Here is a 25,357-nt window from a genome sequence, read left to right on the forward strand (position 1 = left end):
TTTTTATTAAAATTGAAATTGTTCTGTAAATATTTGTTAATATTATTAAAATTAATTATATAACTAATTGCTTAAACTGCCTTGTATATCTTTATATAATAATAATAATAATAATAATAATAATAATAATAATAATAATAATAATAATAATAATAATAATAATAATCTTTTATATTAGAGATAATTCGAATGATAAGATTAAAAAAAAATGTATATGATATCGAGTAATAAGTAAAAGAGTACTAATTATTATCGGAATAGCTGACAGTTGTTTAGTTTGGAAATCGTAGTGGTTGTCGTCGTTGAAGCTAGTGTAATAACTCCCAGAAGATATCCCGGAGGTCCCCCCCATTCCCGAGAAATAAGGATTATCTTTAAACGCGAAAACGCTCTTCACCGTATCTTCCAGCGAGTTCGAACGACGAACCATCTTTCTCCTCTCTCTCTCTCTCTTTCTCACTCTCACTCACTCACTCACTCACTCACTCACTCTCTCTTTCTTTCTCAGTATTTTTTGCAAACATCAGAAGAAGAGTTCTCGCGACCTCGTCGAGATATCGAAACTATTTTACTCTCCTAACGATCGAACTCTTACGACCTAACTCTTCTTCCCCTTCCTTCTTTTCCTTCTCTTCTTCCTTTTGTTCTTCCATTCGCGTTTAGGTAATCGTTTACAAACTCGCTAAATTTATACGCTTAGAGTAAAGTATTCATTGTGTGTGTGTGTTATGGTATTATTATATTACTCATAATTGTAAAAGCAGATAACATGCAAAGAAATATTAATATGTTTTTTTAATACCAAACCCGTTTAAAATGTTTAATTAAAATTCTTCGTTCTATTTTTGATGAAATTCATTCTACATTTTAATTTTGCAACAATTATATATGAAAATTAGTAAATTAGTATATGAACTAATAATGTTATCAGAACAGTTATCTTACTTTAATGTTAACATTATAATAAAATTAGATTATTTTAATCATCGATTATCGAACATAATAAAATATTGAAATAATAATTATTTAGATTTTAGATGAGTCATATTTATAAGAATGTTAGAATAGTGAGATATGATAATGGTTAGGTTTGGAAAGCATACCTAGATATAACGTAAGACGAAGTAAGAAGTTCCAATAATCCATTGGTTCGGGCACCTTCGGGCAAGAAACCCGATGCCGACTATGAACGTCGGTAGTTTTAGCCGAGCTTCTCCGCTAGCTAGCTTGCGATCTAATCCTATTTTCGTTAGATCCGTTAATGGTTAATGGGAGGCAAAGTGGTCAGCGACCGGAACAAGAGCTAAGTCCGTCTTAAATCCCGCAGGAGGGAAACCCTTGTAGTCCTTAGCCAAGGACTGTAATCCGCATGGGATAACTATTGCCTTTCGTTCTCGCAACGAGTCTAAGTCAAATCTATTTGATAGAATAGGAAGTCCATGATCAAAGCATCATTCATAAATAGAGTTCTTAAAAAGAGAAACAAATTTTATAATCTTTCTTTATTCTAAATTAAATATAATAAATATTTAAAAATAGATAATATTGTAAGACAATTCAAGTTTTAGGAGTATTAGGGGTAGTAAGGACCATGCCTGGAGGACAGGTCGAACTTTCCAATGTACACTTAATCGTTATTCAACTATAATATTCAAGGGTAGAAACAATAATATTCTCTCACCCCCAGAAATATTATAGGCTCACTCACACCCTTTCTGTCTGTCTCTCTCCTCTCTTCTTCTTCTTCTTACACTGTCTCTTCTCACATCGAGCCTTAGGCAAATAGTACAACATGGAGATTAATCGGGATTAGGATTGGAAAATTTATGAAAGTCCAATGGCACCATTGAAATAGGTTTATATACATATATATGTATGTGTATGTATACATTATAGTAAAACATCGATGTATCCAACGTTTACTATACATGTCCTTAAATCTTATCGTCTATTTTATATCTCTTAGAAAATTAATTAGTAACCTTCGTGATTCGAAGAAAATGCTATTCCGCAGCCGGCGGCGCATCTTCGAAATTCTAATTTCCACGAAGGAATCTGGCGGAAGCTATGCAAATAAGATTCACCTAAGTGGTATCGCGAGAAAGAGAGAGAGATAGATAGATAGATAGAGTGAGTACCCTAGGTTGTAAATTCTCGAAATAATCCTACGGGTTAATTCCATGCACGACGCTTTATTGCCGTTCTTGATCCGTTAAAATTGAATTGCGAAGAAACATTAACCAATTTCGGTCTTTATCTATGTACGTGTATATATATATATATATATATATGTGTGTGTGTGTATGTGTGTATATTCTTAAACTAGATGTAATTAATCATAATCTAATTATATCGTCTCTATTACGAAAAAAAAAAATTGTATTATTCATATTCGGAAAAAATAAGACTTGATGAAAATAAGAAATTCAGAAGTAAATAAATCTTCTATGTAAGTGTTTCATAGGTTTTAGTGGGCGGAAGGGAGTTAGGAGGAGGTTTTAGGGTGAAAGGAATCGACAGGGTAACACGAAAACTACATTATACTATTCAAACGATTGCAGGGCACGGCGGGTAAGTTGACATTGTTGTTTCTGAGGGTGGCCTCGGGCCGTGCGAATATCTTAGCGCGCTTGGGTATAAGCCATATACGTGTACACGACGTCGTACAAGCCCTCCGGGGATGTGAACGCTATACAAGCCACCCCCTACCCTTAACCTCAACCTCCCAAACCCCCTAACCCCCGAAGTCGCCCCCTTCCTCCCTCCCTCGAGCGGAGTCCCAAGCTAGAGCCTTCAACCCCCAAAACCAGAGCACCGTCTTCTTGCTAGCACCTATATACTAATCAATAACCATGAATCGCTTCGGTAACGGTAGCATGCACGTTCCGTTGCACCGTTATTGTTACAACGCGGCCGGCGGCTCGAATTAGCGTGAAAATTATTATCGCCGATCGATTCTAAACACCGATAATGTCCACATTCGGATGGAGCTGATGATATGTGTGTATGTGTTGGGAAATGAGAGGTAGAGGGAGAAGAGAACTGGATTTACCTTACGAACGGATTAAACCTTGACGAGTTATGTCATGTATGTGTATAATATAGATCACGCGTACCATGATTAGATATTTAATTATTAATCTCTCTAGCCATTGTTTATGATACCATATTTTGTTTCATTTCTTTTTTGTAATTATTTGCTAGATTCCTTAAATCATTCGTTAAAGGGGGCGGAAGGAAAAGAAATGAAATGAAATGTTATTAAACTAAACTAAATTCTAATGTAGGTATACATTTACTTTATTTAGGAGGGGTAAAAGGTTCCTTCCTTAAAATCCATTCGCACAAAACTTGGTGGAATATAACTCTCGATTTATGACCCGAGACACGATTAGGGTTCCTCTAATTGACGTTAGAATGATAAAACGCGAAGTTTCGTATCGCTACTTCGGAGAGATCTTCAGCATACTTTTCTTTTGGTCTCTAAGGCTTTTTCTCATACCCATTCACCGTGCTAATATTAATTCGTGCAATTTTAATGCTTACCGTGGCCAAAATTTCAATAACGCCATTTTCCTTCTCCCTCTTTCACTATGTCACGGTAGCATAATTGATTTCCTCTTCTTCTTTTCATCGTGACGAACTTCTCACGAACGTCACCGTTCCATTGGGAATTTGTGAATGATGAACCAAATTCCAGTTGAAAAACCACTCAAATTAGAAACGAAATGTTTATGAAAATACTCTGAACAATTGTAAATGATAATTATCATTTAATTCTCGGAACGTTTTAACAAAATTCAACGTCGACGACAACGATGACGATGATGACAAAAAAAAATAAAAAAAAAGAGAAATAAAAGAAAATAACAGTGAATAATCGTTGAGCATTTTGGGAATCAAATCGATACGAGGAATGATCCTTGAGGTTGATACAAGGGTTGGTATTCCAGGGACGATCTCTAATAAAGTTCAATTATCCTTGGAAAGGAGAAAGAGGAATAAATGAAGAGAAAGAGAAAGAACGAGTATATAAGCAAGGAAGCAAGGAAGCAAAAGCAGCGCGAGAGAGAGATGATAATCTAAACGATCGCAAAGTGGGCTACAGAAACGCGCCGAAATTGGCAATAACAGAGTGGCGCGCGGGTTCATGGGACGTACGTATACATACATACATACATACATACATACCTACATATATATGTATAAGTATATGTATATAGTTGGTGTGCCTCGGCGCGAACTTCCTATTCTGGTTAGCATTCAAATTGAATCTTCGTGGCGGCCGGTCGTGAAGAGTTACCGCCGTTAATGGACCTCGCAAACGCTCTCAAATTGCTGCCAGACTGCTGAGACGCAGGCCCTACCTAATCTACCAACATGATTCTCTTCTCCGTGGCTCATCGTTCTCTTCTCCTCCACCTCCTCTCCTCTCCTCTCCTCTCCTCTCCTCTCCTCGTGCTCCTCCTCCTCGTCCTCCTCATCCACTTTCGTCTCTTACTCTCTTATCCTTTCTCATCGAGAAGACTCGCACACCCTTTCTCGTCCTTCGTATCGCGACTCGTTTTCGATGCCATGTGCTGTTACACCAAAATTTCTCATCTCGAACGAACCTCTCTCTCGTTAACGTGTTAACTTTCAATATCAATGTATAAACCGTTTGAATTTTACGATCCTTAACGATCCCTTATGCTACAAGATTGATTAGGTTGATATTGGAATAGACGATGGATAATCAATGTTCATGGTTTGTATGAATTTTTTATTCAAATTATTAACACACTTTTATCTACTTCCTTTTCTTTTTTTCTCATTTTTTTTTTTTTTTTTTTTTAGCCTGGTAAAAGTCAGAATCGAATCGACCAAGCGGATATATCTTTTTCTCTCTTTAACAAGGAATTACAATAACGATCCTGAGTAAACTAAGTTATCTCGGTATATCGAGCAATTACCGCTTACATTAGGAAGGAAACTTATCAGCCGCAAAGAAAAGGACCGTGCGTAATATCTTGCGTGGCTCATTGCGTCGGAGCCAATGTAATTCGAGAGGTAGACGAGCAGAAAAAAGGAGAGAAATGGGGGCTGAATTTTCTGTCTCTTTCATTCTTTTCTCTCCACTTTTCTCCCCCTTAACTAACTCTCCTTCAAACTAAATTAGCCCGCTCGATTTGGAGAGGCCAAAAAACGTTTTATCGCGTTACCAACTGAAAAGTGATTTTGAATTAGCAAGAAAGCAACCACAGAATCAAAGAGTTTATATATAGAATATTTTGTCCGAAAATTAGTTATTAAAGTTAACGAATAAAATGATTGTATATGATTTCCGTAAAAGGGACAAATTTCTACTGGATTTCTATCGAATATGTTCCTGTCAGCAGTATAGTAGTCAAGTTTGCAAGAGTATTTGGAGACTCCTTCTGAGAAACTGTCGTCGAGATTCGAAATGGCTAATTTAGCGTGCTGGCTCCCATGGGAATATGCCAAGTTTCGAAGTTGGAAGCGTAGCGAGAGATCGAGTGGATATAGGAGATAGGAAGGAGAGCAGATAAGAGAGAGATAGAGTGAGAGAGAACATGTCTTGAGAGAAGGAAAAGGACGAATTCGACGACTTAATACAATTCTATTAGACGTAACTATGCGAGCTCTCTTGCATGCCCATCGCCGTTGGATTTAATCGTCCGACCAGCCAACCGTACGATATTCTACCTCTCCCATACTTTGGTCGGATCCAATAGGAACGAGACTCTCTTATTATCAAATTAATCTAACCTTAGCGAGAGAACCGTCATTATCACATTAGTCTATTTCTCTCTCTTTCTCTCTTATCAGTAATTTTCAAATTCATCATTTTGATACGAATTAATTTTATTATAATATACTCTCATAGATTATTCTACTTTATAGGATAAATCGCTCTTTTATCTGTTTATTTTTTAAAGTGTCCACACACTTGTAGTATTAGAAATGATTTTTGAAATATGTTTAAACATGCAAACAGATATTAAACTTTCCATATTTTATTTACAGCCGAGTTAAAGATGGACGTTCTTCGTGAAAGAGAGGTGAAGGACAGCCTAGAACGGCAGCTTCAAGACGAGCAAAAAGTTCGAGGTAAGTAGCAAACGATATGAGGATGCAATATCCCCTTGACATACTAGACTATACTATACTATACTGCACTATACATTCATACGTACATACATATACATACATACATTACATAGAAAATTTTCTAAGGTTTCAGCATATTCTTCTTCTTCTTTCTTATGTCGACATTGAATGATCATTTGTGACGATTTCTTTCAATACTAATTTATTCATTTTCGAGTTTTGTATAATTCATCGATGTCACATATATCGAGCTTGTCTTTCGAACCCTGGAGTTAATTCGACGATAAATCAAGAAGCCATAGAGACTGAACACCAAGAGAATGGAATACAGAAAGCTAGATAGATAGATAGACAGATAGATGGATAGATAGATAGAGACAACGTGTTAGAAAGTCTAAGCAAGATCCAGGTAGATTACTTACCTTGTACGATGCTATTATTCTCGAAGAAGCTTTGCAACGCAACTTGTCGTCTTTCATCCTTCTCCTTTTCCACTTTCTGTTTCCTATCGTTCATTAGTTAGTTAGTTAGTTAGTTAGTTAGTTACTTGCTTGATTCCTTCATTTCTATCGGTCTAAGTCTTACATTAGTGTCTTCTTCTTCTTCTTCTTCTTGGCACATTTAATGGAAGAAAGGAAGGAAGGACAACGGAATGTCGGAACCGGTGATCGCTCAAGCAACTTTGTATCGGACGTCAGTTCGTAATAGAATAGTTACGGCTAAGGTTTGCTTTCTCCCCCTTCATTTTGATTATCCAATTTGATTCATGCATCTTCCTGTAAAGCAAAAGATCATTTAAAATGGATAACACAAGAAAAGTACTCCTAAAAAAAATTAACAATTGTTTTTACTAATTTCATTAGCAATATTTTTAATAATTTTCAAAATATTGAAAATCATTTAGAATATTATTGAAATACTTCGTACTAGAAAAAAGATAAATGGATAGATAAATAGATAGATGTCTCTATTCTTCGTACAAATTCTTTGATTTTCAACGTCATACATCGACAACTGTTTTACCGGTTTCGACGAAAAGAAAAAACTAGCTGAGCGAGCAAATCCGTATGTGCTCTATACGTTCGTATGCGCATATGTATATCCGTCTATACATAGATCTATACAACCATACATACAACCATAGTCGAATCCAATATCGCGAAATTTTTCGCGAGCAAGCTCGACGTCCCGCTTGACGCGGGCACAATACGCGAGAGCCTCGATAAATATGTAGAAGTCGCGTGGAATGACGCGTGAATAAGCGTGCACCCCTTACCCCCTAACCCCAACCCACTATATGCCCCCTCCTCAACTCTCGGCCCAATCCCCCCTTCACTCCGCACCTTCACCCGCACTCCTCGTTTGTTATTAAAAAATGAAAAGACCTTCGGTGACGTGCCGACGATGCTGCTCCAACCCCACCCCCTCCTCTCTTCTTCATCCTCCTCTATCCCTCCACCACCCCTTTTTTTTCTTTCTTTCTTTTTCTCTTCATCCTGCTATGATCCAAAAAGCAAAAGAGATAGATTTATATATAAAAAAAATTGTATGTGTGTGTGAAAGAGAGAGAGAGAGAGAGAGAGAGAGATGGAGAAGGGGGCATTTAGAGATCCTTTGTTGCTCGTCCTGACGTTTTTTTAAGTGGATCAACCCGTTGTATCAAGAAATGAATTTTATCGGCGAATAAAAAATCACACCGGTAGACCATTGTTTCCTCCCGTGAAAAATATATTCGATGGTGGTTAGTATACGTGGTGCGAGAAAGAGTGAGTGAAATAAAAAAAAAAAGAGAGAGAGAGAGAGAAAAAAAAAGAGAGTAGACACGTGCGAGTCTACAGGGCGAGTCAATGACTATTGTCAGATCGAATTATTTCACTACAGGCCGAAAAATACAATTATTCTTTTATTTATTATCCAACAAATGGATAAACAAAAAAAGAAAAATGAAAATATTTTATATTAATTTGAAGGAAAATTGTGATCGATTTATTAATTTGTAAACGCATTTGCATCGAGTGAGTCGGAACGTTACGTTCAATCAAATAAAAAGTCATTTCATCTGACTATAGTTACTGAATCACCCTATATGTTTACGTATATTTATAGATGTAGGTGGAGAGGGTGAGGGTGTCCTCGTCATTCGTGGCTTCGCTTTCTCTCGATTCGCAGGAAAAACGACTTGGCGGGGCCGGACGTTCGCGGTAACACGAGACTGCGACAACAGCAGTCCATTAGTCAACCAGCTCAGTGTCAATACATGAATATGACAGACAGTCTCACGGAATAGCCGACCAAACCCACTATTCTTTTTTCCTCTATCTCTCTTTCTCTTGTTCTATCCATGTACGACCCTTCCAACCTGAGCCCAAGACCATCCTCACCCTCCTTTCCCAACCCCCTCCCTCCATTTGACACTACCACCGAGCCTTATGATATCGCAAATATAGGAAATATTCTCTCCCTTCGTGTCACCTTATCGGCAACCTTTATCTTCGATGACATTCTCTTTCTTTCTTTCTTTCTATTCTTTTTTATATTCTACACATGACTGAAAAAACATTATCGGAATACAAATATACGGTGACTTTGTTTGAATTATTTTCTGGATGCACATATGAAAACTTAATGCATATTACTTTATAATATTTCTCAACGTCTTTTTATTGAGTTGTGATTAACATGTTCTCTCATCTTTGGTAAAAATTAAATTACATGAAGTAGTGTTAGTACTAGAAATAATAACATTTAAAATAATATCACGTTCTAGTGTTATACACGTTATTGTTTATTATTGCAATTGGTAGAAACCAAATGAATAACCGTTTAAAACTATGAAATTAGAAAAAAGAAAAGATACAATGTAAAAAGGCAAAAGGAATTAGCTTGGAAGAAAGTAATTTGCTTTTGTCTTTCCGACGTCTTAAAAACAAAAAACAAGATAAAAAAAAAAAGGAAATGAAAAGTAAATTAAATAAAAAAAAAAAATAAATAAAAAAAGTATAAAGAGGCGAGCCTTTGCAAGTTCGTTCAGTTCGTTCAGTTCGTTCAGTTCGTTCGTACGATTCTCCGAGATGATTGATGACCGGCCAGTCCCACGGATATTTACGCAGGTACTTCGTAAGACCTTTGCTCATTCGACTAATGACCGTCTTGTAAGAGATACCGTGTCAATCTATAGCATATGTCTGGGTTTAACGAGGGCGTTCCTACAAGCGTTTCTCTTTCCTTCGCGAACTCTACCACACCCATCATCCTCGAGAATACATGTGCATGAGTATAGGTACAGTATATACATACGCGTGGATAACAAGAAATTACTATTAGTAATCGAAAACAATTTAACTTTACAGATACTCAAATACATAGAAATGAATGTTATTAATTCAATTAAATAAAGGTTACATTTGTTTAATTTTTCAAATAACTAAACCCACTCTGTATTTACTGTTTATATTTTTTTTGTTTTATATTAACAATAATTCTTTTTCTTTCGATTTATAATAATTATATTTATCAATTAATTCTAAACACTTTATTAAACTACTTAAATTTGTCATCAATTCAAAGAAATAACACATTATTATTTTGTTATTTTATTATTATTAATATTATAGTTCTATACACTAGAATATATTTACTTAGATAAACATTTATTTCGAAAACGATTAGTTTCTTAACTTTGAATGATTATCTTGGCATCGACTATGAGTCTTGTTTCAGTGGTTCGTTTTTGATGGTAACCAGTATGATGGAAAGAGAAAGACAGTAATAAAGAGAAAGAGAGAGAGAATTGAAGGCACGAAGAAGGTAATAGTATCTGTATAGTATATGAAGAAAGGGAGCAACGTTATTAGCCCGTTTAGAGGCGAGCTTGGCATTTCGCTAAAGGTTGAAATCTTCTAGACCGCCCGTTGAGCGAGCATAGGGTGGAAAAGAGGGTAGTGGTGATGTCGGGTAGGGAGGGGAGAAAAGGCCTTGAAAGAGGGAGTTGAATGTTCTCGTATTATCTTGGCAGGGGTTACGAAACAGTCGTCGGTCTCTCCCTATCGTGTCAGCGTCCTGCCAAGGGGATGATGAACCATGTCTTGCGAATAAAACAATAAGATGACCTTTCTCTCGACGTTTATCATTATAACCTTGCACCTTACTTTAATAAAACTTTTTTTATACAAATTGTAGGCTTTATTTCTAAAAAAGAAATATAAAATGAACGTTTAAAAGATAAAGAGAGAGAGAGAGGTATATATTATCATTTTTAATATAAATAATAAAATCTTGTTTATGCTGTAAGATTAATTATTGAATAATATAGACAGAAATAATATAAAAAGGAAAAGAACAAAAAAATATGTAAGATCAGATATATCGGAACAGTGTTACTTTTCATCTCACGGTTAGGCTGACAATGTTAATGTTAATATTATTATTAGTATAAGCACAGAAGAGACTAAGAGATCACAGCTTAGGATAGAGAGTGCTGTCTGTAAAAACAAATAAACCATTACGTACGTTCGTAACAAGCTTCTGGTTCAGATCCTCAAGCGGATATTCTGGCTGCCATCTTTGCTGCGGTGGTGGTAGTAATCTTCGAATGGACGATGACGACGACGACGACGATAACGATGACAAAGACACGAGAATTCTAAACTTTCGTAAGCAAAAACCTTCTGGACATATATATGTTTATAATACATATATAATGTATATATGAGTGTGTGTGTGTATATGCGTTAAAGGCCCAGAACCGCGGAAGCTCGAGAACCGACAGCTGCCTTTGCCGTTGCTTTACACGGAGCTGCGGCCTCCCTGTAATTAGCCGAACCGTTTGTTGCAAGACGCGTCGAAAGAAACACCCCTTTCTCGAAGCTACCCTTTCCTCTCTCTTTCTCTCTTTCTCTGACACTCTTTTTACCTTCAAAGAAAAATTATATGCACACCGATTAATCTCACAAAGAGAGTAGAACCAACGATAACGATAATTCCAAAGTAATATTTTTTTTTCCTTTTTTTAACTTTATTTATTTAGTTTTCTAATTTCAGCTAAACGACTTATTTTCTCTTTTCTTCTACGTTCAGTACTCAGTTGACAATTTTCGTAGTTTTTCATTATTTTGAAATACATGTAACTCTATTTCTCCTATCGTTCGTTTCTTACTTCCTTCGTCCTCTTCTACGACACCCGTATCTAAACCACCTCCCTCTATTACAGAATACGTCACCCTACGACAATTCTATCCATCGCATATAATTAACGTTTTTGAGCGTTGATAGTTTACAACGTTTGTTCGCTTTTAAGGGTTGCGTCAGGATTGATTTGTCCTAACGGAAAATCCAACTTAAAATGTAATTACGAGATATATGTATGTACAATAAAATTTATTTGTTAAATAATTCGAATAAAAAGAAGAATCGGTTTATCTTTCTAACGCTAATATCAAATTATAGAATTTCTTGATCTCGAAGTCGAAGTTTCGGGAAGGCGTTTGAATTATCCGTTGACAAACGGATTCGAAATGGCACAATCAACTGAGCGAGATTTATACACGTACTCACCCTTCGAATTAGCTTGCCCGTAATGCTTGGATCGGGTGTCGGTGTAATTGGGACCCGAGGGAATTTGCTACGTTTCGGGAACCCCCTATTCTCGAGGACGACTACCCATAATCTCTCTTTCTCATTCTCACTCTCTCTATAGTCACACTTCGTCTCTGAATTTTCACAGTTCTCATCTATCCTTGATTCCTCACCAAACACAAATCACCAAATCTTCTATAATAAATCAAAAAGATAACAATTAAAGAAAACTATGGTCATACGAAGTAATAAAATCATTTGAAAATCACTAATTAAACGTTGATAACGTACTTCTATTATTTTCAATCATTATACAATTTCGTTTAATTGTTCAATATTTAATTTTTTTATATACTATCTCTTTTAAACTTGTTAAATTGTAGCATTGTTTTATTAGAAATTATTATATGCAATATCCGTTTAAATGTTTCGTTAAATCATATATATGTTAATATATATTTTGTATGAAAAAAATACCTGATTAGTTTGTTATCTTATCTAAGAACAAATCGTGCGTATTTTACACCAAAATCATCCAAAATTTGACCATAGTCATTCTCAAAGGGTAATGTAAACCCTGAACCATCCTTAAGAGAGACAGAGAGAAAAAGACAGATATATTAACAGTTAAGAGAGAAAGAGAGAAGTGTCGGTTCGTCCTCGAACCAACGAAAGGCTAATTCTCAAAAGAGTTCACGACGGTGACGGCGATGCCCTCGTGCGTAACAACCAACGATTCGCTTTGAAGTGAACAGCTATCGTTGCTACCCTCTTCGACCAACCACCACCCTGTCCACCCCCTCCTCCTTTTCCCCCTTATCCTCCTGCTCCAGCAGCTCCTCTTCGACTCACAACCAAACTCCCACCCTTCTAACATAACTCTACTTCACACACTATACACATAGAAACGTACCAATGACCATCACCCTCAACTTCATGTATGTAAGAGGAGCATGATTCCAAAGTATGCGAGAAAGACGGGTACCTACTCTTTGTATAATACAAGAGAGATCCAGACTCTCCCTCGTGGTTTCACCATTCTCTTCTGATTCATTGAATTCTTAACTTCTCGTTCGATACTTTTGTTATATTATAATAAACACATAGGACAATAATAATTGACCACACGTTTCCAATAATTTGTTCAAAGAAAATGATCTTTCAATTTTCCATTGAATATCGTTAGACCTTTTGTTTCTTTTTCCACGTCAATGATTTTTTTTATAACAAAAGAAGAAAAAAAGCATAAAAAGAAAAAAAAAAGAATTCTCTTCTCAATGCGATAACGTTGAGAAAACTCTGGGAAGTAGAAACGAAAAGAGAAAGAGAGAGAGAGAGAGAGAGAGAAAGACAAAGAAGTGAAAAAGAACGAAGAAGAGGACGAGGACGAAGAGAGTGAGCTTTAGCTACCCCCGTCCTCCTCCTCCTCCTCCTCTTCCTCCTTCTCCTCCTTCTCCTCCCCCTTGCCTCCCGCTCACGAAGAGAAAAACAACGGTGAAGAGGAAAAGAGATTGGAGGGAGAGAGAACGGGCAAAGGGTTCGTCGGGGCTTACCCCCTTTGTGGCAGTTTAGCGTTTCATGTCGTATTCCGACTCATTGGAAATTGAGGAATACAGAGAAAGCGCAAAAGGGAGAAACGCAAAGGCTTTGAGATAAAAAGAACGCTCGGCGTTGATGTGTTACTGCTTCTGCTGGTGCTGCTACTACTGCTGTTGCCGTTGCTGTTGCTGCTGTCGATGTTACAGATCTGTAAGAGACTCTAGCGAATATCCTATCGAAATAGTCAAATAAAAAGAATCTTAGTAAGTCAATTAAGTTATTCGAGATTATTTGTTACGATTTTTTTTTCGTAACATTTTTCTAACGATAATTACCTGTTAGCTGATTGGAATGCAAAAGATAAAAAAAAAGAAAAAAAGTAAAGGAGTAGCGTTGAATATCAATGAATCTTATAGGGAGAGAGTAAGCAAAAGCAAGAATTCGTGTAATACAATTGATCAATGAGCGTGTTCTCCGGTCGTTTTCACTTGGAAGAGGGTGGGGTGGTAGCCAATAGGTATTATGTTCCAAGAACGACTACATCGTCCAGAAGCAACAGCAACGGCTACGGTAGCTCGGGATGGTGGCTGGTACAAGAGGGTGTAGGTGCCGCGGTCACTTTGTGAACTAGCCTGGCTTTGGCCGGTGTTTAATTAAGTCTCGCCTAGACTACTCGCCCTCCTCGCTCAGGACCACTTCCCTTCCCCCTTCCCCCTCCCTGCCCAGTTCCTGTTCCCTTTCGTCACTCACTCGCGTCGCCGTCGTCTCTGTTTCTCTCTTCTCCGAGTTAGCAAGCACCACCCACCAACTCACCCAACCCCTCGAGTTCAATTCGCTCGCTTGCTCGGCCCTCTCTCTCTCTCTCTCTCTCTCTCTCTCTCTCTCTTTTACACAACCCTACGAATATGACACTGTCCTTTCTCTCTTGCTCGCTCACTTGCGTACGTAGAAAAGAATTAAATCACAGGCACTGTTACGACGCGACCAAAGGGTAACCGAAGCTGCCCGCTGCTACTGCTACTACTCCAACTCCAACTCCCTTACCGTCTTTCACTAACACTAACTGGGAAATGCGAAAGAGCCTGAACTTTGTTAATAACTGCGAGAGATGAAAGCCACGACTGGTCTGACCAGCTTAATGACCTCGCTATTACGATGCGCGTTTCGTAGGGTCACCCGTTATAAATACATACACACGTACACACTTTTGAGCGATCTACAGAAAAAGGTACCCCCCCCCCCCAAAAAAATATTACACTTTTCTTATCTGAAAACAATACCCAATAAATTGAATATATACGATCATTTATTCATCATACTCTCGTACAATTCTTACGATTATTTTACGAGTATGAAAAAGATTAAAAAAAGAAAAAGAAAAAATAACCCGTACAGGTAGATTTTTTTTTCTTTTCTTTTCTTTCTTTTCCTGTTTGCCAATCAATCGTCCCTCACAATATATCCACACATTAAACGCACACATATGTATATACCAACCGGGTATGAATTCACTCGCGCATAACAGTTTGAGCTTCCGTAATATAATTGTTAATGCGCTGATGCTCCGATCGTGCCCGTTCCACATGTCTCTTTCTCTCTCTCTCTCTCTCTCTCTCTCTCTCTACACACACACACACACGTTCTAACTATCTGTCTCTGTCTTCGTGAGCCGACGGCTGGTCTTTTTCTATGTGTACGTGTGTACATGTACAACCCCTTACGTAAAAATAGACGCAGGAGGCATTAACGCACGCCTCGTTCACCAGCTTGCTCGGCACCTCGCGTTACGGATGATCACTGATCGCAAAGCCTCTCTTTCTCTCTCACTCTAAAGACGTAAACGCGGATCGCGAACGCTCAAAGGGCCACGTTCCAACATTCTCTCTCTCTCTCATATAAGAATCGTCGCTTTAAGCATTATCCTTCCGACGGATTAACGTCACGAACTGATAAGTGGAGCATGCTATCGATATGATACACTACGAGAATTATTCTCGCATTGAACGGCTTTGCTCTCGATAGAGAGCGAGAGAGAGAGAAAGAGAAAGAGAGAGAGAGAGAGAGGGGTGAAGTGGAAGGTTTCACGGCGATGCTAATGAATTCGAGTCAGACTTACCACGCCGGAAGGGTGAATTTCTCGGTTACCTGGGCAAGTATACGCGATGCGTGTAATGTTTCTGCCAGCCGAACGGAAAGAATATTCTGCGAGTCGAGAGAAAACCACCACCTCCACCTCCACCTCCACCTCCACCTTTACCTCTACCTCCTTCTTCACCTCTTCCTCTTACTCTTCTTCGTCAACGTCGACTACGACGATAACGACGACGACGACGACGACGACGACAACCACGACGACGACCACGACGATGATGATAAGAAGAAAGGAATAAAACGTAAAGGGCTTATTTACGCGAAACGATGCTTCAGCTTAACTGGAAAAAAATAGCTTCGATGATGGATTATTTTCCTCTATGGAAAGAATGAGCGGATAATAAAAAGATAATAAAAAAAAAAACGAGAGAGATGAAGAAGAAGAAGAAGAAGAAGATTGTGCTTGTTGGATTTTTCGAAAGTGGATTTTACCATGGTCGAACTAATTATTATAATATTATAATAACAATAGACCCATTAGAAAAAGATATTCCATGTCTTTGAATATACTATGTTAATCGTATAATGCATTTACATAATTTTTAATAGAAAGATGTTGTTTATTATTAGAAAGAATGCAAAGAGAAAGAGAAAGATAGAGAGAGAAAGAGAGAAGTAAACGAAAAGCTGATGAAAATATTGTACTTTGTTAGTCTATCACTTTTAGAAAAATAATCTCGTTAAACTTATTCAACAAATGCATAAAATAAACACTCGTAGAAAAATAATGTTATATACAGTATATTAAAATAATCGAATTATCAATATTTTTACTCTCGTTATCTTTTTTTTTTTTTTTTTTTTGTATAATAATTTTCCTCTTTTCATTTATATACAAAACTTTACGCCATATGCATATTTGCTTATAAAGATACACCGTATATATGCATATATTTACGTATCTATGAGTACATGTTGTAAGCTAAAGGTGCATATTCGTATACAATGGCATTTTAATGTTCGCCAGCTTTCCGAGTAAAATGTTTAGAATGCCATGAGTGCCAGCAGTATGGTGGTTTAAACGCGCCACGTCGGAAAGGAGTTCGAAGAGAAAAGAGAATGAGAGTGAGTGAGAGTAAGTGAGTAAGAGAGAGAGAGAGAAAGAGAGAGAGAGAGAGAGAGGGACGATGTGTACCAACGATCTAATCGTATTTCATGGAAATACTGTAGCAAGCAAACTATAATAACCAAAGAAGGAGTAAGAAGCAACACCATGAGTGAGAGAGACAAAGTTGTTGTTCTCTCTCTCTCTCTCTCTCTCTCTCTCTCTTGCTCATTCTCTTTTACTTTTACATATATATATATATATATATATACACACAACTACTCATACACATGTATATGTATATACATATATACAAACTCGTTTGTAACACAACATTCGTACAAGAAGGTTTACACGAACGAGCACGTTCTGCCTACGAGAGACGACGCGAGAAATTTCGTCGTTACGGAATTTAGATGAAATTGCGCGAATTACTTGGGAACGTTCTTGTATATGTATATGTATATGTGTATAAAGAGAGAGAGAGAGAGAGAGAGAGAAATATGTGTATAGTATATCACAGATGTGCTGCTTTAGCTACCAACGAGAACAGGACCATCGTCTTTGCTTCGTGCTTAATCTTTCGGGCCACCAATGACAGGTAGAAACATTCGTGTATATGTGTATACGTGTAAGTAACGCTACGTTGTATGTATTCACATGACTGCAGGCAACAAGCATGGGAATTCTAAGCGTCTTAGAGATTCTCGCGGAATGGAATTCACGATCATGTTGTTTTAAATGTTAAAAAGAAAACCATATGTTAGATATTTTTTTTTTTCTGACAACGTGATAAATTTATAGGAAATGTTGTTTAAAATTAAATTTAAAACAAATGTATATAAAAAGTAAATTATTTTCATTTTGGCTTGAAATTCCTAGAAAATAATTTTCGAATGAAATATAAATTATTATCGATATTATTTGAATTATTTAATAATTTTCTTCGTTAACGTAGGCAAAAATCAAAGATAAAAGCGATGAACTTTCCCCGTAGCAAGTTACTCGTAAACCGCTATTTAAAGATCACGTTACACCCTGCGAACGGAACCACGAATTATGCGAAAATTACACGGTGGAACGTGTAAATAAATAAAACGCGTAGAATGCGTAACAAGCAACCCATTATTACTCATGGTGTCACCCTATACTCGAGTGACGACACCAACCAGATTATTTTTCTCTTTTCTCCCACTCACCAAACTACCTACGATATACATATTATTTTTTATTTAGTATGCCATTTATTTGAAAATATCTATACACAATGTGTAATTATTTCGAACGTAAATAAAACGAAAATATTCTATATCTTGACAAAATATTAACTTGTAAATAATTCACATGAACAATAATTTGATCAATGAATAAGGAATCCACTGAATACAATGATTCGCATCTATGTGTAGTAACATGAGTTCTTTGTCACGTTCTCATATCTTTTGTATTGTACGCATGAGTTCGATTTAGAATGGGACACTTGTATAGGAAAAGACAAGGCAGATCGCAGAACCCTCGTAATAGGAGTCCTCGTAAAGTAGCATTCCCGTTGTAAGTCCTTCTGTCGGCCAGCCGAGTACACCATCTACTACATAGGCTTTCTATTATGCATGCGTCCCTTATTGGCAGTAAACGTGGTCTCACCCTACTCTCTCCCTGTTCTACTTGGAATTACGGTCGTAAGCATATTTCCAATTATAACATTGCGAGGAAAAGCCACACGGACAGACGGAGAATCTCATAAATTATGTTGTAGCTAAGGAAGAACAACCAAATCCAAGTACCAACGAGTACGATAAAACATCCCCTCTTACACTACCACCTTCTTCAAAATCCTCTACCCACCACCCTCATCCCACCTCCATGATCTCAGTTGTAACCCTATTGCTTCAAATAATAAGACGAGGTACGTTGTAACTTCAAAGGGGTTGCTTCGATTAAACTTAAGAAAAGATATTTCTATAGTATTCGATAATTAAATTTTAAGTATAAAAAATCAAATGTTAAATAATGATAGAATAATGGATAATTCTATCTGTAACTAAATAATTTTGATTACGATAAAATATTATTATTTATTAATCGAAATATAACAAGTTACATTAAATATAAATTTGATTCGAGTAACCAGAGATCATTCAAAAAGGTTTGTTTCGATTAAAGTTAAAAAATGATATCCCTATAATATTCGATAATTAGATTTTCAATATTGAAAATTAAACATTAGATGTATTTACTAATTAAAATAATAGTACCATAAAATTTGATCTCATACAATAGAATTTAATTAAGGTTAATTTATATTTAGTAGATCATTCCCATAAATCATCGAAAATATTATAGATAGAAAATATGAGTGATATTGGGCAATGATCGTATGGGTCTGAAGCAGATAACGCTAGCAGCAGTATCCTTAAATTTAGATTTGTCATAAAGGGAATTAAGGGTATGTCCTGCAAATATGTTCATCAAGGGCATCACGTCAGCCATGGTTGTTGTTGGTGCGTTGAGCTGCTTCGAGCCCATTCGCCATTACCAATTTGGCATCGAGAATGGTCCATAGTCATTAATGGGTCGTACGCGTTAACGATTATGTTTCGGCTGTAATCATTGGACCGATTGTCACGATCGTCGCCCTAATAGACCCTGATGGGGAGAGAACGCGCGAACTCGATGACGATGATGGCGCGACGATGCCTCTTTATTGCACCATCCTAACTATCTCTCTTCTCTCACTCCCGTTTGATGTTCCTTTTTTTACAAATTCCATTGATACCATCAAAAGTATTTTTTTTTTATAACGATAATATTTATTTAAACAAAAAAAATTTTTAACGATTTTTTTATTTAGTCAATTTTGTTTGCATTTGTTTTTCAAATGTTAATATAATAAATAATTAAATTAGATAATTCAAAATTTAGATTAAAGTAATACAATTTTTGTACAACGTTATAGATGATATTTATAATTCTTTACAGTATAATATATAAACAGTATAATTATTCAATTGTATATTTATTTAATTATATTAACATATAATTATTTGTTTAGTTTGCTCTTTGTGCTAATTCTCATTTAATTTTCCTGATTTTCGTGTTACTTTATCAAAACTCAAATATTTGGTTTATTATTGATCATATTTTTTTATTTTTTTTTTGTATTTTTATGCAATTTTTATTTACACATAACAGTACAACGATATAATTTTCATATGTATTTTTTGAATAAAACTGTTTCATACTTAGATTCGTTTCATTCTAGTTCTGAGAAAAAAAAAATAGTTTTGACACGTCAGAGATGAGTTCATAGTTAGAAAGGGTTAAAAAAGTATGCAATGAAATTTTTATTTTGATAAATATTGTTGAAATTTATCGGAGTAATTTCATCGGTCGAAAATCAAATGGTTTAACGATTAGATAATTTAAACGTTAAGAGAAAGAGAGAGATGATTGAAAGGGATGAAGATCGCAAGGATAGGAAAAGGGAGAGAAGGTTGAAGACGGTGGATCTAAGACGTTCGCGGTTTAGAAGAGAAGAGCACAATCTAGGGGTCCTTCTCCGTAATTACGCTAACCGCAACCGCCAAACACTACTACGAACGATAGGAAGTAAGGGTTCTGGAAAGTGCCTTAACGTCTTCTCGAATCCTTAGCCCTTCCTCTCATGACTCTCAGTATCTTTAGACAAGGAATTAAAGCAAGAGACTAGAACGATTAGGACGTTTTGTTAAATAAATCGACGAGAACAAACTATTATCATTGAGTATATTTATATATTATCATTAATTTAAATCTTCAATAAAAAAGAAAACAATATAAAAAAAAAAAAAGAGAAATAAATATATAAAGAAGAGTGAGTGTTCATCTTTTTACACGAACAAAATCTGGTTGATCGATAAAAAAAAACGAAAGGAAAAGAAAAGAAAAGAAAAGAAAAGAAAAGAAAACAAAAACAAAAACTGAACAATCTTTAAATCCGATCTACAAAGATAGCAGATCGACAGGTGATCGAATCGATTCGTCACTCGTGACGAATTCGCCAAGTGAAAAAGCGACTTTATCAAGGTAGAAAAAGATGGCTTGAGAAAAGGAGAGAAAAAAGGGTGAAGGAAAGAAGGAAGGGGGCCCGAAAGCGTTTCGTATGCGTCCTGCACGAGCAAGGGCCCTCTGGCTCGTATTCAAAGCGTGCACCAACGTCGCTCCATCTCGAGGAATGCGGCAATCGATTATCACGCTCCTGCATATCGATACTACCGTCCAATACCAGCACAGAAGTGTGAGAGAAAGAGACACGCGTATATATACTCACCTTCTCTTGCATGGACCAACGCTTATCTTTCTCTCTCGTACATATACACACATACACTCTCTCTCTCTCTCTCTCTCTCTTTATCTATGTGTTTCTCTTTCACTCTTTGGACCTGGCCACACGCACACGCCGCGAACTAATGACACCGTCTCGTATAATACTCGTGCCTCGAATATCATCGTCCCGATATTGCCACCGCGAGAGATTAATGTTTCGTCCTCACCCCAACCCCCTAATCTCGAGCTCTCTCCATCGCCATCGTTTTCCTCCTTTCTCCTCTTCGACTCTCTACCCTTCCTACTCTCTTCTCTTCTCTTCTCTTCTCCTCTTCTCCTCTTCTAACTGTGTTTCCTATCCTGACTGGACACGTCTCGTCTATCAACGATGAGATAATAATCGTATATTTTTGTATTCCATTTTAATATATATATATGCTATCATTTAAACTGATAGCATATATCATTTAAACTGATCTTAAACACTCACAATGAAACGTTTTATAATTTGAAATTCGATGATTTGTACAGAAATCGGATATATGTTTATATTTTCTTTAAACGAAATTTTATCGAGTATGAAGAACACAAATAAAAATGTAAAAATATTTAAATTACGCGATAGGTTTAGAAACTCGAAAGCGATTTTGGAGTACTCTGGAGAAAGTTCGAGACAGGTGGAGAGTTTCCTGTGCAGAACGGTTAGTAAGTAGTAATAGTAGTTCGTCCAGCATTCTGGAGTGAGAACGATAATGGTAGCTATTAACGAGCCGTAGCGGGCGCGAAAGCACCTGAGCCCAAAATATCACTGCGATTAATGCAATTACAGCTTACAAGTCCCTTCGGCTCTAAGACCTCGGGTATTACTAATTCAATGTACCTTCGTTCAAGGAGAGATGCGTTTTCCAGTACCAGAACTCGAACATACTGACTTATCGAAAAGGTCTACCACCCCATTTCGAAACTACCTCGATAATCGATAACAGAGAATTCGAAAACAAGCGTGACTTTTGTTAAACTCTGTTATTTTATAAATTTAGATTTTTCTATAATTTTTCGTATCTTTATATTTAAAAGTTCAAAAAAGTATAAGAATTGAACTTGATTTATAATATCTTAACAAATATTGAAATTCAATCTTAACCATTCGCACGATTTATATATTAATTACTATTATTTAAACTAATTAGACATTTTATATTAAATTGCAATAAAATTGAATAGTAAATGTATATTAATTTGTATACGTTTTATATGATAATCTTTTCTCGAAATGGGCAACCAAATGGTATTGGCATAGAAAAATGATTAAATCGAGTAAATACATTTATAAATCTCTGCTCGTACAATTCTGTACAATTCAATATATATTAATAATAATAAATATATCTCTATTTTCTCTGAATACATATCTGAATTTAAATAAATTCGGCTAAGCGTAATCAAATAACGTGTGTTTAATCTCGATTAAAATGAATTGAAACATCCTAACAGTAAACGAGAGCAATAGGAAGAGTAACCATAGAGTATAGAAGGGGATATAGTTAAAGGGAGAAAGAGAAAGGCAGAAAGAGAGAGAGAGAGAGAGAGAGAGAGAGAAGAGGGGGTGGGGATGAGTTGGAAGGGCTAGGATCTCCACGTTCGCACTCGGTGCCGACACTCCGCACCACCACCCACCCTTCCTCGCTCTCACGGCTCGCTTATTGTTCACGTTAATTGATGCGTTATGTTTGATGCCGTTGTGATAGCCATTGTACGCGGGGTGTCCACTGATAACTGAGTTACCGACTGCGGCGGCCAGAGTGCACTCAAACCTAATTATCTCGACCCAACTGCGACTGGCGCATTGCGTTGCTCGACGTTTCTCGTCTGCAACGTTCAACCGATATGCCGTTGATGATCGCACGATCGAACGCAAAACACTATACCTATTATCGATCGATAAAGTATACACCGATCTTCTTTTTCTTCTTCTTTGAGATTTTTATCCGATCAAACAAGTGAAAACACTATTGTATAAGATTATTTGTAGTTATAGCTAGTAGCATGTTATAGTGCGTTCAAATCACTTTTCTATCATCGTCGGAAAGAGAAAAGGTGTGTATGTGTATTTTTAGATTACACTAAAGGCGAGTGGTGGGAGGAAGGAAAGGAGAGAGAGAGAGAGAGAGAGAGAGACATTAAAGTAAGCACAAAGCAAGCCGACGGAAAATAAGAACAAGAAAGAACTAGAACTAGAAGAAGAAGAAGAAGAAGAAGAAGATGAAGAAGAAGGGTCGAAAGAAGAACCCCGTGTTAGAGATACCCCGTGTTAGATGAGTGAAAAGAGTTGAGTTGGTCCGAGGGAGGGGGTAGAGGGCACTCGCACGGAACAAAGAACAAACTCTCTTTCCTCTCGTGGCACTCGTGATTAGGCACCGGTTCTTCCCAATTAACCGGTCGAAGGTGCTTTCGTATACACAAGCTCGTATCGTAAATTTGTCTTTTTTACGCAAGCAAGAGAGAGAAAGATGACGAAAACGGAAGCTACGCGTCGATAAATTGTAAAAATCAATTTTCTACATGAGGACCAAGTTCTTCTCTTTCTCTTTGTTCATTTTATTTTCTCTTTTGTCGTATTTTTTCCTCGATTGGTTAGAAAGAGAAAGAAAAAAGTCTCATGTTAGGCGGGATCCCTTTTTTAACGAAGAATACCCATATTCGGGTATTCGGGATATTTCTTTGTTGCGCCCGTCGCAAATGAAAACTTTTACGATCGGACGGCGAATCGTGGATCTCTTGGTAATAATTCGATCGTAAGATTTACCGTTCACTCGTTAAAATGTCCTCGTATTCAAGTTTTACGTTGATTCCGAACTCTTGGAGAGACGTAAACAAAGCTTAGTCCTTGTAGATGAGTATTCGTTCTTTTTCCTTTTCTCTTTCCCTTTCTTTCTTTCTTTCTTTCTTTCTTTCTTTTTCACCGAATATACATAAATAGAAACATAATTATTTCTAAGTCATCTACAATAATCAAACTTTACATTGTATCGATTAATTTTGGTTAATTGTCCAAGAAACAATAGGAAATAAATATAATATATTTTCTTCTCATCTAATCTGACGAAGTAAGAGAGAAAGAGAAAAAAAAAACAAAGATATCGCCAAAATAAAAGTAGAAAGAAAATATCAGAAACGACCACAGGTGAAATTTGCTAGTGAAGATAACGAAGCACGCTAAGGTAGACTTGTGGTGCTTTATGATGGAAGACGTGGCTCGCGTGAGACCGATTTCACGAGCCCGTAAATCTCTACCATTGCGTTTTACACCGTACGAACGAAAAGTAAAATAAATAGTAGAATTACTCAAGAGAAAGAGAGAAAAAGAAAGAGAGAGAGAAAAGAGAGAGAGAGAGATACTAGATGCATAATTTTTCTTTTACATCGTATAACTGCGATGCTATATACGTTACTTATTATTAAATTCATCCTTTTTACTATCGAATTGTATTTATTAACATAATCTCGTCAAAAGAGTATATCAATTGTATTCATTTGTCGTTTCTACTTTTTGTTTTCTTGTTAGAAGAAATTTGATAAAATTGTAGAAAATAATAATTTTGTTGTAATACAATAAGACAAGAAATATTGTTCCTTTCTTGCGAAACTTCGATGTCACAAATGATAATCTATGATTAAATTCATCCTTTTGACTATTCATTTGTATTAACATAACATAACATCTCTTTAAACAATTATCAATTAAATTCATTTGTCAATATTCTACTTTTTGTCTTTTCTTTTGTTAAACGAAATTTGATAAAATTGCATAAAGTAATAAGTTTTTTTGTAATTTAATAGGACAATAAATATTTTCTTTTTCTCTCTCACACACATATCGCAGAAAATTACATTTCGTTGGTTGTAAAGGGAGCGTCGTAAAAATCGTAACATCGTCGTCGACAACACACCGACTGCGGGACGATGAAATTGCAGTCGGCCCTCCGCCTATCTGTTGGCCATCAAGATCGTTCCGCGCTTGATAGACCCTTTGTAAAACGTCATACTACGAGCTTTTATGCTTTCGTTCCTAGGAAAAAGGAAGAAAGAGAAAGAGAAAGAAAATAAAGGGTGCAATCGTTCACCACCCACTCGCGCTCTTTACTTTTTTTTTTCTTTTTGGTTATTCTTATCGTACATACTATTGTACCTTTGCTGTATGTACGAAGTAAAAGCAAGTTTACCCACAGCGATTAGAATCATTCTTTCCTCTTTTTTTTCTTTTTATTTATATACATACGTGCCCTGCACAAATTGATAAATCAAAATGTTTTATTTTTTATTTTATTAAACATATGAATACAATTTTATTCATTTTTTGTTTAGATAGAATAATTTCTTTTGTTATTTTTTTCTTTTTTTACGAAAATAAATGTATATTAATAACACGTTTAAGACAAATTTAATAATTATATATTTATTTATATTATTTTTCGTTTATAATTTAAAAAATAATTGTTGTCTTTCGTTGACATATAAAATGTTATAAGAAATAAAACATTAACATGATTTTTTTTTTTTTGTTAATATTATATCTTTATATATAAAAATTTAGTGTCATATTGTTAGTTTTCTATAAACTCTGAAACTTCT

General features: G+C 36.2%; 1 protein-coding gene across 6 annotated transcripts in view; it reads left to right on the forward strand.

The window, feature by feature from the left end:
• dac (dachshund family transcription factor) overlaps positions 1-25,357 on the forward strand; it is a 218,567-nt gene that overhangs the window by 159,934 nt on the left and 33,276 nt on the right. For all 6 annotated transcript variants that reach the window (XM_089171329.1, XM_015317706.2, XM_015317701.2 and 3 more), the window contains one exon: positions 6,028-6,111. In XM_089171329.1, the coding sequence (XP_089027455.1) occupies positions 6,028-6,111 (84 nt within the window). The remainder of the gene's footprint in view (positions 1-6,027; positions 6,112-25,357) is intronic.

Source organism: Polistes dominula, unplaced genomic scaffold (genome assembly GCF_049000335.1).
Source record: "Polistes dominula isolate Pdom_NZ unplaced genomic scaffold, Pdom_raw_medaka contig_31, whole genome shotgun sequence".
In the NCBI taxonomy this organism is placed as follows: domain Eukaryota; kingdom Metazoa; phylum Arthropoda; class Insecta; order Hymenoptera; family Vespidae; genus Polistes; species Polistes dominula.